Source organism: Zosterops lateralis (genome assembly GCF_965231275.1).
Source record: "Zosterops lateralis genome assembly, chromosome: 7".
Classification (NCBI taxonomy): Eukaryota; Metazoa; Chordata; class Aves; order Passeriformes; family Zosteropidae; genus Zosterops; species Zosterops lateralis.
This window is the reverse complement of record NC_139767.1, coordinates 29132021-29145497: the sequence shown is the minus strand read 5'-3', so window position 1 is coordinate 29145497 and position 13477 is coordinate 29132021. Positions and strand designations below refer to the sequence as shown.

Here is a 13477-nt window from a genome sequence, read left to right as displayed (position 1 = left end):
ACAGGATTAGAGACATTGTAGGGCAGCCTTTCATCTCTGGGATGTGACACTGGGCCCAGCCACATAAAAAACCCATAAGTCTTAATTTCACACACACACAGCTGGGACCCAGGGAGATGGTGTGAAAGCCAAGAGACAAAACCCCTCCAGTGAACTCGATTAGAGCTGCTGGGGCTGCACCATGAACTCTGCTCTCCTGCCTGCCCAGTTCCAGTGTTGCAGTTTGTAAAATGGTTCACAATCAAGGCCTTTCCATTCCTGTACTGAATCCTTTATCCACCCAAAGGGAATGTGGATACAGCAGAGAAAGATGTGGAGAACAGCCCCAGTGTTGTGTGTGACCTTCTCCAGGTGAACCCCAATGCTGTGCCCTGGCATCTCCCAGTTCTCACTTCCTGAGGGAGTGATGGAGGAGATTTATCTGTGAGAGGTACCTCGGGATCCCGAAAGAGTTTCCTGCAAGGAAACAGCTGCACGTGGCATTTTGTGACTTTGGGGTTCAAGGCTTTAGGGTTTGGCCTTGAGGAGGATGAAAGATGGGAACACTTAGCCTGGATTTAGTGGGAAACCCTGGGTATCATTTTGGCAAAGAAAACATGCAGATGAGAAGTTTAGTGTGTGCTTTTATTGCACACATTATTTTAGTGTGCTGTATTTTAGAGCCATACTCTGCCCATGGATTGCTTTAATTACTTGGGTAAACATGCTCAGATTATATTTACCCAGTACCTCTGATACAGTGATTCTGTAAAGTCAGCTTCTAACTTGATATAAGCAGAGTAAGAAACAAATTATATTCTTGTCTAAGTACCTAAAAAAAAAGTCAGATAAAAAGATCTAGCAAGGAGAAGTTTATAAAAGGAGAGTGCCAAATGAGTGACATTTTTTCCATAAAATCCTATTTCTCACGAATATTTATTCATTCCATTTAGTCTGGCCTCCCAGCAAAAAATGTAAATTTGATGTCACAATTTCCATCATTTATCCACAGTTTTGCTGAATGCTCATTTTAACAAGTCTGGTTTTCTAAATTAAAACATTGCTTCAAAGTACTGTAAATGAAAGTACAAAATTTTTGTTTGAAAAATGAAAAAATCCAGTGCTTAATGCTGAAATGGAAAAGAGTTGGTTTCGTGTAAGCAAAACATTTTGCTTGATATAAACTTAAAAACTGATTCGCTGAACTGTGTCAGGAGATGAATGTGTTTGACCTTGAGCCAAACCAGATTTCTCCTTTTCATTTCCCCTTGTGCTTCCGAATTGAAACATTTATTATGCACCCCCTCTATTTGCCTGTACAAATGATGGTAGATACACAAGAAATGGTGACATAGGGTAATGCTGACTCCCTCCTAATGGAACAAGTATTACTAAAAAAAAAGAAAAACAAGAGATTAAAGCACCACATCAGCTGAATGGGATGCCCAGGTAAAGCAAATGTGCATAATGATGGGTTCAGAGAGAACCATGCTGATGTTGGCCACCTCTTCCCAACAGCTGGCAGCTTGTGCAGACAGAAAGACCCTGAATGTGACAAGGAAACTTCAGAATGCACCGACTTTGATGGAGTCGCTCTCTGCCAGTGCAAAAGTGGGTACTTCAAATACAACAAGATGGACCACTCCTGCAGAGGTATTGCTCTTTATGTGGTGTATTCTGCCTGAATTTTCCTCAAAATTTTTTGTTCCAGTGGAAATGAGTGTGTGCATGTAGTGCTGTGCACAATCCTCAATATTATGAATAAATATTAGTAGCTCAAGTTTCTTTTAGTTAGTTAGGGGGCTTTTCAGCAGACACTAAAGACACAGTCTCTCTCTAGGAATAATATTGTCTTTCTGGAGCACGCTGTGAGTCACAGTGATTGAGGAGAGGGAGAAAGGGGCCTGGCTGCTTTAAGCTCCAGTTCAGTGGCACAGAGCAGAGATGACGTGTGTCTCTGCCTGTTTTGATTTTGTTTGAACTCTCAGTGAACTTAGGGGAAGTGCTTTAAACTCAAAAGCTTATATTAATATATCATCAGTATTTTAAAAAATTTGTATCTGAAAATGATGATGAATTTATTTTTCAGATGGGTTCCAAATAGAAATTTTAAGCTTAAAGATTGCATTATTTTTTAGCTACTCCTCAGATCAACAGATCTGGTTTTGCTGCATTTTAAACAAAGTCTTTACATGCCAGTGTTCAAAATGACTTCTGGAAGATCAGGGTGTCCATTCCCTAGTTTGTGGTTGCTATAAGGCTCCTTAAGAAATGCAGTTTTCTGATGACATATCAATAGCAATTGCAGTAGTGCTAATATATTGCTTCTGGCACTGCCTGCTGAGCTGCTCTTGAAATAGGCGGAGATGTTTTGTTGGAGCCAAATCTGAGAGTGAGAAAAATGTGTCTGGAAATAACTCATGTGCTACAGACTCTGGGAGGGCCAGCTCAGAGATGGGCATCTCTGCATGCCAGGTCATGGCCCTGCCTCTCCTTCACTCTATGACTCCTTTGTGACAAAACCTTTCCCTTTGTGTTTTCCTTCCTTCCTTCCCCTCACCTTGTATGTTGGAGGAAGGATTTCTTTTGGGAAATACAGAGCATCTCCACCAATCCTAGAGAGTCAGAGAGAGGCTTATGCAGTGAGTGAGGAGCTGAAACTTAAGAGGTTTTTAACCTAATTCTTGTTCCATCATGGACAGTGGGGACCCAGGGAAAGTTACTCTATTTGTCTTGTTCATGTCTCTTGCCAAGCAGTGAAGATAAATACCTGAAAGGCTGTGAGGCACTTGGATGTGATGGTTGCAGAGGCTTAAGAGATCTAAGACCTCGTACATGTGTTTACTCCATACTTACAAAACTTGTTTGCTGTGGAAAATATAAAAACCTTATCTGTAAACAGTGAGGCCTCAATTCCACCTTCATCCCACTGCTGTCAATAGGAAACATCTTATTGATCAGCTTGAGAGTGTCTGAGGGGCAGGGCTGATGTTGGGTTTAGGCTTTAGTGCAGAGGCATGAGGGCAGCACTGACTGCATGGTGCCACTCTGACAAGATGCCAGATTTTCATTATCACTTGTGCCCATCTGGGCCAGCCAGGTGGTTGGGATTTTTAAAGGCTTTTCCCAAAAGCCAAGGTATGGCCCCCTTTTGATAGTTAGGGCCATTTTGCTGATAAATATAGCATACAATATACCAGCCTCTTTGAAAATCTCTGCCCTTTTAGTGCCTAAACAGGAACCGAGGTCTCGTGAGCATCCGACCCTCATTGTGGGTTGTGAAAATGTGGAGTAGTAGCTCCAATTATAGTATTTGCAAAGAGGGAAGTGGCTATTGTGCTGCCCTGTCCGGTCTCCCCCGTGGGAAGGCTGGGAGAATTGGCTGCCCTGACCCACAGGATTTGTTCTGTCCTCCTTGTAGCATCTGTCCTCAGGGACATGCTTGGGAAAGCATGCCATGGGCCAGGGAAAGGTTGGGCCTCTGAGCCACAGGAGTTCCAAGATGTTGGCCAGGGTACCTCTTGCTGTGCTGTTCAGTGTCTCTGGGTTGCTGCTGATTTTCAGCTTTCTCGGTATCTCCAGGGCTATTTCAGTAACAAACCCGATGTTCCAGCTTTTCAAGGGCGTGCTATTTTTACTAGTGCAGAGTGAAGCAAGGAGCAGCAAAGCAGGTTTCCAAAGCGACCCCTGAGTGTCTTTTGGGAAGGCAAAGGAATCCTAGGTTGAAGAGCACAACTTGGTAGCTTTGCTTGGCCCCTGACACTTAGGCCTTTCCTCTGTCCCCTGCTTGTGTTTGGAATCTTGCCAAGTGAGTGTGACAGTGAGAGCTCTCCTGGGAACGTATTCAAAAGAGCAGGAAAGATGCCAAAGGAGAAAGCAAAGTGGCAGGAAAAGACACAGAGAGGAGAGGAAAATACATAAGCACCAAGTTTTTAAGTAAGACAGAGAAATGCATATTCAGGATCTTGCTTTTCCTCTTTTCTTCTCCTATATCCTCCTGACCTGAGACCTGTGTGCCAGTGGAGTCCCAGGGCTGCTCCTGCCCATGGCACAGCTCCAGCTGTGAAACTGCTCAAGGTGTATGTGCCTCACACACATTACTGGGCTAGGGCTGAGTTAGGGTGGGCTCCAGCACCTGTCTGCCTGCTCCTGCAGCCCTTCCCAACATGCAGGTGCTGGGCTGCAGCTGGAGCTGGGATACACGGGGCTGCTGTTCTCATTAGAGAAGGCAGCTCCAGTGAGCTGCGAGGTGATGCCTCCCTCCCTCCCACTGCACATTTTGTTACTGCCCAGTCCTGTGGCTCACTTTGGTAGAATGTTCACTCCATAATGTTTTTAGTCTGCTTTTGTTAGCAAGTGAAAGGAGCTACCCATCCAGTCTCCTTTTGCTAATGCCCCAGTGAGATAAATGAGCTGGGCAAGGATCCTTGGGGATTTACTATCCTTGCTCTGGCTGTTTGTTGACTGAGGCTCTTAACTCTTTCACAGTTACCTCTGGTCTCTTCCTTTACTTCAAAAAAGTCATCTTAGAGGGAGGAAAATATATCTAGTACAAAAAGCATCACAGTGTGATGCAGCAGGGGGGCTGTGTAATGAGCTTCACCTTCCCCATCCCCAGCTCTGGAAAAATAAATGGAATGAGGGAGGTGGTGAAGGAGTAGTGGGGTTATATAGGGCAAAGAAAGGTGTGCAAGACCAGGTATTGAGGATTTCAGGCCCCCCACCATCATTGGGGCCAGTTGCTACAACAAGTCTGTGTCTACAGCCACAGAAGTGATGTGAGTGCAGCACTCTTCCATATCCACATATCCTGAGGATGTGAAGTAGGCAGAAGATGGGAAATTTTGTTATCCCTGGGCTTGCAACACCTATTTCTGGGAAGTAGAAATCAAAAGGGTCAAAGACAACCTGTGAGTGCTCAGAGAAAAGCTGCAATAATTAGGGAGATTCAGAGATCTCAGGGGCCTTGGCTTTATTAAAGGAATGATTTGGTGGTGAGGAGAAATCTGATCATATAACCTTTTCCAATCTAATAAGTAAACATCCAAAGTCTGGAATTTGACACTGGGGTAATTCAGACCAGAAAGAAGGTGAATGTTTTTAATGGCTGAGGAAAATTAACTTTCTGAGCTTCTGACCCAGTGCTGTGGTTGATTGTCACTGAAAATATTAAAATCAGTCTTGGGTGTTTCTCTAAAATGTAGCTCCAGTCCAACTATTTGATTTGAAACTGGAATTAAATTTAGGGAAATTCTGTGACAGTTTTAAGCAAGTAGTGTTTGAGAGGGGGAAAAATTCATGAGCATTTTTGTTTTCATTGAAACAATTCCCTGTGGGATGTGCTACAAGGGTTTTCCAGATCTGCAGGTGATATCTTGCAGACCCCCAAGGGCTGCTGCCTGTGCTAGCCCTGGCTTGTCCCTCTGCCCAAAGTGACTCTGTCTGTGTCACTCCTGCCCCAGCCTTTGAGTGACCAATTCCACTGCTCTGTGAAAGGCAGCAGGTCTGCCAGAGCTCTGGTGGGACTATTGCTGAGAAAATGAGTGATTTTACCGGTAATTTGAACCTTATAGTTGTGTGTCCAAAGTATCATCCCCTTTGCTGTTCATCAGAAGGGTAGTATAATTTCCTGAGATAATTTAGGATAGCTGTCCATTAGCATGGAAATTATTTTATTTTGAAGTGATTGTTCCAGTTTTTCACCAACATTTTGCAAATAATTTTCTGGATTATTTATACCTCATGAATTCAATTTCTATTGTATAGAAACATTTGATATCTGAAAATTTGATTCAGCTGCAAATTTGAAAGATCAGAAAAGAAGGTGACATCAGGAAAAAAAACATTAGCATACCACTTTGGGTTACCCTGACTGTTTGCATAAAGTCTTGTTGCAGTACTAAGATTTAGAAGTAAGTAATAACATGCACCAATGCTAAAGCAGCATAGTTTAAATGGGCTTTCAAATTGAAAACTGGAGGTACTTGCAGATTTTTTTCCATTGCTATTTTGTGTGAAGCAGTACAAGTGTGCAGTGGGTTTTCATTTGGGCAAGAAGAAGCTCTCTAGGAATTAATTACATTGCCAGCAGCCCTCCCTGTGCCAGGCTCCGAACTGGCTCTGCTTGGAAGCCCTGAAATAGTTCCATCAAAGCCAGCGGGGGATGAATTTAAGGGCACGATGCTTTCCCCAAGCCAGAGGGCACCCGGCACCCCATCCCAGCGTGTCCCGTTCCTGCGGCACAGCCGGGCCCGGGGGGTGGAGGCGAAGCTGCCTCGGGAAGCGGCGTCGGGAAATCCCTCCCGGCTCCACTGCGCGGTGCTCACGGCCCTTCTCTCTGGTTTTAGCCTGTGAAGATGGATATAAGCTGGAAAACGAGACCTGTGTGAGGTATGGTGACTGTTCTGCCCTCCTCCTACCCCGCCATCCCTGCTCTGGTGGGCTGTTGGCACAACTGAGCTGCTGAAACTCCCTGTTGTTCTCTGTTCCCAGCTGCCCCTTTGGCTTGGGAGGATTCAACTGCGGAAACCGTGAGTACCAAATTTCATTTCTTTTGTTTTCCACAGTGTCAGAAATAGGAGATTTGAGACAAGTAGTTGCAAGTGACTGTGTCTAAAATGCAGTAGGTAGACACTACTTTCAGTGCTTTTTTGTTTCTTTATTTTCTGTTGAAAGTAATTTTGTGGACCTTCTTCGACGAAGTTGACTTAATGTCATCTCCTGAGGAAAGGAGATTTCCTTTCCCTGTATAGTCTGTCAGGATAGCACATACAGTGGTCACTCTTGAAGATATTTGAAGGTGAATCCATTTGAGTTACTCTGGTCCGTCAGTGAATGGAATCTATTTTTAGGGAAGCAAGAACTTGTTTCTATTTCACTGGAAAACTTAAAGCTATATTGCTTACGGGGGTGGGGGGAAGGTGAGAATTAAAACAGCTAATCCCTTTGCATGGGGACTGTGGGTATGTTACACTGGGGTTTAAAACCACACTGCTGTTTCTCAGCCTCTGTCTCTCCTGTCTGTAGCCTACCAGCTCATCACGGTGGTGATTGCAGCTGCAGGAGGGGGACTGCTGCTGATCATGGGCATAGCACTGATTGTCACCTGCTGCCGGTAGGTACCATGCTCAGCCAGGACATCCTCCCTGTGGATTGCACCACACCCAGAGCTCCACCTGGGAACTCTTCAGGACTAAAACATAGGATAGCTAAGGACCAAAAGGTCCACCTTTCACATAGGTGAAAACCAGCACTAAGCAAGTGGGTTAATCAGAGGCACTGAAATATCAGACTGTGCTTTCATTTGGAGAATTTTTATTTTTTTCCCCCCAGCAGCCAGGCTAAACAGTGAACTGGGTGTCTCTTAAAGGTACACCTGGAAATCATGTCCTGTAAGGATGGAGAGGCAGAGGAATCCTTCCCATGCAGAGCTGTAAGGCTCTGAAGCCAGGAAGCAGACTCCAAAAGTGCAAGCTAAGTAGAAAGGAGCAGTTTAGGCAACAGGAGAGGTTACTTGCCATTGCTCAAGTAGTGTTTGAGTGTATTTAAGACTATTTAATTTACCTTTATGGACAACTCCTGCATGTGCTCTCACTCTGTGTGTCTCTCCCTCTCACACACACACACTCAGACTCATACACACCTCGTTCCCATGCCAGCAGGTGGCTTTGGACAGGATGTGCTTTCCTAGGAAGCTGTTCTGTGATTTATGTAATCTGAAAGGGGATGCCTTGCAGTAACACCCTTTCCCCACCATTCCAGTCCCCAAATCTAGGATTTCAAGGCTCTGATGAAGTTGGCAACTGGATTTGTCAGTAATCTAGACATGGCAGTGGTTTGATTGTGCCTGTTACCCCATATTTTGTGCCAGGGGGATGCTGGCAAACCCCAGCCACAGGAGATGAGGTGGCCACAGGGATCTCCACAGGGGTGGACTGATGTTTTTGTGTAGCTTATATGACTTCTTGGAGGATACTCTGCTTTGAACTGGAAGTGTCACCAAAGTCCACTCATATAACATTATAGTCCTGGAAAGACAGCTCCTTGCAGGTCTTCCTTCTTAGGAATTAACATAGTGCCTACAGGTGCTATAGTAAATAGCATAGGGGGTCCCAGATGTTTTACTTCCTCAATTTTCATGATATTTTCATTGACTCAGATGAACACACATGTTTTTAAGAGACAAAGGAGCATAGCTGGAACAAGCTGGAACAGGAGGGGTTCAAACTGAATTTGGAAAAATCCTTTCACCAAGAGAACAGTAAGACAGTGGAACAGGTTGCTCAGGGAGGTTGCCATGTAACTTTGGAGATTTCAAGTCCCACCAGATAATGCACTGAGTTGCATGGTCTGATTTCATATCTGACTTGGCCTCAGAGGAGAATATTGGACTATAGTCCTTCTGAGGTGATCTTTGTTCCCAGACAAGATTCGTAACATCAAGTAATGATCTCTCCTGAGATCACATGAAAAGCGTACACAAGATAGCAGGATAAGTTGTAAGTTTTCACTTTCCCTCATTCTTTTATAAACAGGAAGAATAAAAATGACATAAGTAAACTGATTTTCAAGAGTGGGGATTTCCAGATGTCACCTTATGCTGAATATCCGAAGAATCCCCGGGCACAGGAGTGGGGCAGAGAGACCATCGAGATGCAGGAGAATGGAAGCACCAAGAACCTGTTGCAGATGACAGATGTGTATTATTCGGTATCTATCCATAGCTTAACTTTTAACCCTTTGTGCCTCGTACAGGAAAGAGATATTCCTTTATTTTTGGAGGTGCAGATCCCTTTCCTGCAAGATAAGAAGGCAAAGCAAATGCCTTCCATAGACAGCAAGGCATCAGGAGTCCTATGGACTCTGGCTGTTACCTGGGGTTAACATCACAAAGAGATGTCATTAGGAAGAATGCTTAGGAAATGTCTAGGAATATTTTGGTTAAAATGCCCCCAAATCCCAATCCTAGAGTACAGAAGGACAGTTAAAAGTTTTGGATAAACTGCTAAGGTTCCCCATTAGCATTTTTCTCCTGTCTACCCTCACTAATGGAGTGGAAGGTTGAAACCTCTGTCTGGGGAATTTTGCCCCAAAATAGGAAGATGCTGATCACTGAGGAACCCTCTTCTCCTCCATTCCTTCCCTTTCCAGGGTACATAAGGAGCATCCCTTTAGGTCTGAGGGAATGAGCAGTAATAGGCTGTATAGGGCACAGAAAGACACAAGAACAAGGTGTTATGTCATGGTTGATACCATCTGCTAATGGCTGTATGCAGAGCTGTGGTGCTGCCCTATCATCTCTCACTCATTTTCAGCAACATGTACTTAAGGTGTGTGTGGGTTACTCATGAGAGTGAAAGTCACAGGATTTCACCCAAATCACACATTCTGGACTCCTTGCTTTCCAGAGCAGAGAACAGAGAGCATTACTATTTTCCTGGCTTGTATTTTAAGTTTTTCAGTAAGCAAATTTAATGAGTTGTACAGCATGGAGTCAATTAATCCTTCTGCATGCTTCCACTAAGAATGAGATATTTGAAAATGAAAATGCATTCCCTATTTTTCTTTAAGACTCTCATTATGCTGAGAATGAGAAAGGGAAACTTTTTAACAAGCAGTAGGTGATGAGGGCTTTGCATGAATCTGCTCTGTAACAGATTAAACCAAGAGGCTTCATGTTATTCAGTGGGTGAAAGGATTGTACAGTCTTGGTCTTAGACATCAATGTTCCTCCACCAAGTGTCCCCAGGAGATTTACTTTGTTACAAGAATGGAAGAGAAAGGAAGGTCAGATTGTTTTGTATTTGACATATAATTCAAGGGTCTGTATTGGGAGAGGAGGTACCTATGGTAAATGGGGAGAGAAGTGCCCAGGTAATACTCAAAGCAGGAGACTAACTTTGATTTTCTAGGATTGCCTCCTTTAAGGGATGGCTCTGGGATGATATCCTTGAGAGTTGTTTCAATACCTGTGTTCAGCAGTAGATTTTTTTTTTCTAATTAAAAATTAACTGTGTACTCAGACCGCACTTAGCAGAGTCAGGTAAACTTCAAGTCTGTTCATTGTCCAGATGTTGAAATTAGATTTCATCATAATAATCCCTTCAGGCAATACAGCAAAAATTGTTCAATATTATAGAGATCATTAGAGATCACATTATTCCCTCTAGCTACTGAACCAACAGCAAAGAGATGTGGTAAGGTTATACCTGAAGGAAGATTTGAGTGTGAGAATAAGACCATCTTTATTTATTTATTTTTTTTTTGCTAATACAGCCAACTGGACTGAGAAATCCTGAACTGGAAAGAAATGGACTTTTTCCTCCCTACACTGGTTTGCCTGGATCTCGACATTCGTGCATCTACCCTGGACAATACAATCCATCTTTCATTAGTGATGAAACCAGAAGAAGAGACTATTTTTAGCAGAGAGTGGAGAGGGAGTGGAAGATTGACACAGTTGTGTGGCCCTTAATCTCCAGGTACAATCTGTCTCCTGGGTCGTTCAGGTCACATCAATCTTACTCTTCCCATTTAATAGGAAGGACTTTGAAATTCATGCTGAGCATTGCTGCCCTGAGGGACGGTCACTGTTGCTGAACATCAGAGAGGAGGAGGAAGAGGAGGGAATGGCTCAAGAAGCACATCACTAGAAGACCCCGAGGGAAGCTAACATGTGTACTCCTTATTTGTTCTTCACTCTTCACGCTGTGTGAGCAAGCATGGATCAGTACAGGCAGATGAACTGTGCCCAGCACTCTGCATTGAATACCACTAGGGAGTGTCTTGTTTACAGATCTTGTTCACTGTTGACTGTGCTTGTCTTCCTAGCCTGCCTTCATGCAAAGATTCACTGTGCACCTGCTTTTGGTTGGGCCAGTTTGTCCACTCCCTTTTAGACCACTGCCTTGCTGTCGGCTTTGTGCAAGACAGGGAAGCTGGCTTGTCTTCTGGCCCTCACCTTCTTATTGGTAAAGGTTCTCCAGACTTGTGGGTCCTTGCCAAATCCCAGTGTCTGGCAATATTGGCTGCATTCATGGGCTGATTGTCTCCAAGGAGTGCAGGAAGGTTAGTCACACTACTGCAATTTTAGCAGAAAAAAGGCACAGTTGTTCCTCTGTGCTGCTTTGAAAACCTTCTGTATATAGGCAATGTTGTTGTTTTGTCATCAATGTTGTTCAGAAGTGATGCCACTATACATCATCACAGTGCTTCCATATGGGATCCTTTGGGGCTCTGTTTCCCTGCAAGGATTTAAATGCCTATAGACACAGCAATATGGTATTAAATAATTACTCAGAGGGAAGAAGATGAGCTGTGGATTCAGAATGCTTTTTAAGAGGTATCTGTGAAGGAGTAATAATGCTGTAGCCTTGACTGGACAGAGAAACCTGAATTCTGGGCACTGAAGGTGGGATATATTTTCAAACCTCCACAGTCCACCTTGAATTTGTAGGAGCTGTGTAGGCTTTCAGTGCATTGGAAAAGAGAGTGTACTGCAGTCAGCTGCATTTAAGGAAGAGAAAAACATGATGCTTGCAATCCTAACATAGCAAAGATCACTTATGTTGAAGTGTTTTTCTTTCTTCCATCCTAGTTTCAAGTGATTCAGACCAGGCAAGTTTCCTCACCCAGGTGTGTTCGTTCATATTAGCAGAAGCTGAAGAATGTAAGTTATTGCATTTCTCACCAAAGATCAGATTGAAACTCATGGGCTGTATTCTGACCTAAAGTGAGTGTTGAAAGAGATCTTACTAATCACAGAACCCTGGAATGGGTTGGGTTGGAAGGGGTCTTACAGATCATCTTTTTCCAACTCCTCTGCCATAAGCAGGGACACTTTCCACTAGACCAGCTTGCTCAAAGCCCCCTCCAACCTGGCTTTGAACACTTGCGGGGGTCGGGTAACTTCTCTGGGCAAGCTGTTTCAGTGCCTCACCACTCTCATAATGAAGAATTTCTTTTTTATAACTAATCTAAATCCACCTTCTTTGCTTTAAAATCATTTCACCTTGTTGTATTCCTACATGCCCTTGTGAAAAGTCCCTCTCCAGTTTTCTTGTAGGTGTCCTTTAGTTACTGGAAGGTGCTCTAAGGTTTCCCTGGAGCCTCCTCTTCTCCAGGCTGAACAGCCCAAACTTTCTCAGACTGTCTTCATGGGAGAGGTGCTCCAGTATTAGACCATCTTTGTGGCCTCCTCTGGCCTCAGTTCTTCTTATGGGGCCACTGAACAGAGCACTGCAGGTGGGGTCCCAGGAGGCAAAGTAGAGGAGTAGAGGGAGAGAATCCCCTCCCCACACTGGTTCTGGTGCCACCCAGGACACAATTGGCTTTCTGGGCTGTGAGAGCACATTACTGGGTCATGTTGAGCTTCTGGTCAACCAACACCCTCAGGGCTACTTTCTATTCTCCAACAGCCTGCATGTGTGCCTGGGATTGCCCCAGCTCAAATGCGGGAAATATAATTAAATATAATGAAGTATATTTACCACTTATCTTTATTGCACTGTTAATCTGAGTCATCCAAACCCTGTTTAGATACAAGGTCCAGATGCAGTTTCTCCTCTTGGATGTGAATGGGCTTTTAATTCAAGGTGGCTGCTTGTATGAGGATAACAAATAGCACAGTTCCTTAGTCACTAAGCCACCATATCTGTGTACATAAGCTGATATTCCCTTCTACCCCACCATGCTTTAGAAGACACAGTGCCTACAAGTAAGTTCATTAGGTAGCTCAGCTCACTGAAGCACTGAGGACCATGGGGTGCATCCCCCAAAGTCCCTAACCCCAAGTAAGGGCAGCAGTTTGGATGCTCATGTGTTTTGTGGTCACTGGAGGCAAACCTGGGGTGATGAGGAGCCCTCCATCAGGAAGCAGTTGCTTTCCTCCTGCAGGTGTGAATTCCCAGATCCTTTCCCAGCACTTTAAAGGCTGTTGTGTTCCCTATCAAAGGTCAGTAACAGACATCCAGAGGGAAGTAGAAAGCAACAGGCAATTATTGGCCGTGTTGGTGTAGAGATTTCTGCTCCCTGCTCACAGCTGTTTCTGTTTCCTCAAAAATTCAATGCAGGAAAGGCACCACAGATGTGCTTGTGAAGGCACAGCTTGGTGCACCAGCCACAAACACAGTGTCTTTTTTATGCCTCAGCTCTTGTCTTCTATGTAGAAGCAGCAGTGTGAGCTTGCAGAAAAATAGCTTTATGGATGCCTAGGGCAGTATCCTTTGCACTTACATGAACTCCTGGTGACAATACATGCAACTTCATGCCTGTCTGATCCATAATCAGCCTTGCAGCTGGTAGTACACAGCTGATCTCAGCTGTAGGGGGAAAGGAATGGATGCTTATGGGAAATACAGCTGCCTAAGGAACTGTATTTAAGGAAAGCTCTACTTACCAGTGTCCAAAATACTGTAACAGGTAAAGCACAGGAATTAGCTGTTCCCTGCTGTGCTGATCAGAGTTTTCATCCAGGACAGAAAGGACTGCCTTTCCCCTG

At 44.2% G+C, this 13477-nt stretch overlaps 1 protein-coding gene across 2 annotated transcripts in view; it reads left to right on the top strand.

Annotated features, from left to right (window-relative positions):
- Window positions 1–11796, top strand: part of HEG1 (heart development protein with EGF like domains 1) — a gene marked incomplete at its 5' end in the record, with an annotated part of 46137 nt that extends 34341 nt beyond the window's left edge. For both annotated transcript variants that reach the window (XM_083865788.1, XM_083865787.1), the window contains 6 exons: window positions 1498–1632; window positions 6327–6369; window positions 6472–6509; window positions 7006–7093; window positions 8514–8688; window positions 10255–11796. In XM_083865788.1, the coding sequence (XP_083721914.1) occupies window positions 1498–1632; window positions 6327–6369; window positions 6472–6509; window positions 7006–7093; window positions 8514–8688; window positions 10255–10404 (629 nt within the window). In that variant the 3' untranslated portion in view covers window positions 10405–11796. The remainder of the gene's footprint in view (window positions 1–1497; window positions 1633–6326; window positions 6370–6471; window positions 6510–7005; window positions 7094–8513; window positions 8689–10254) is intronic.
- Window positions 11797–13477: the final 1681 nt, after the last annotated feature.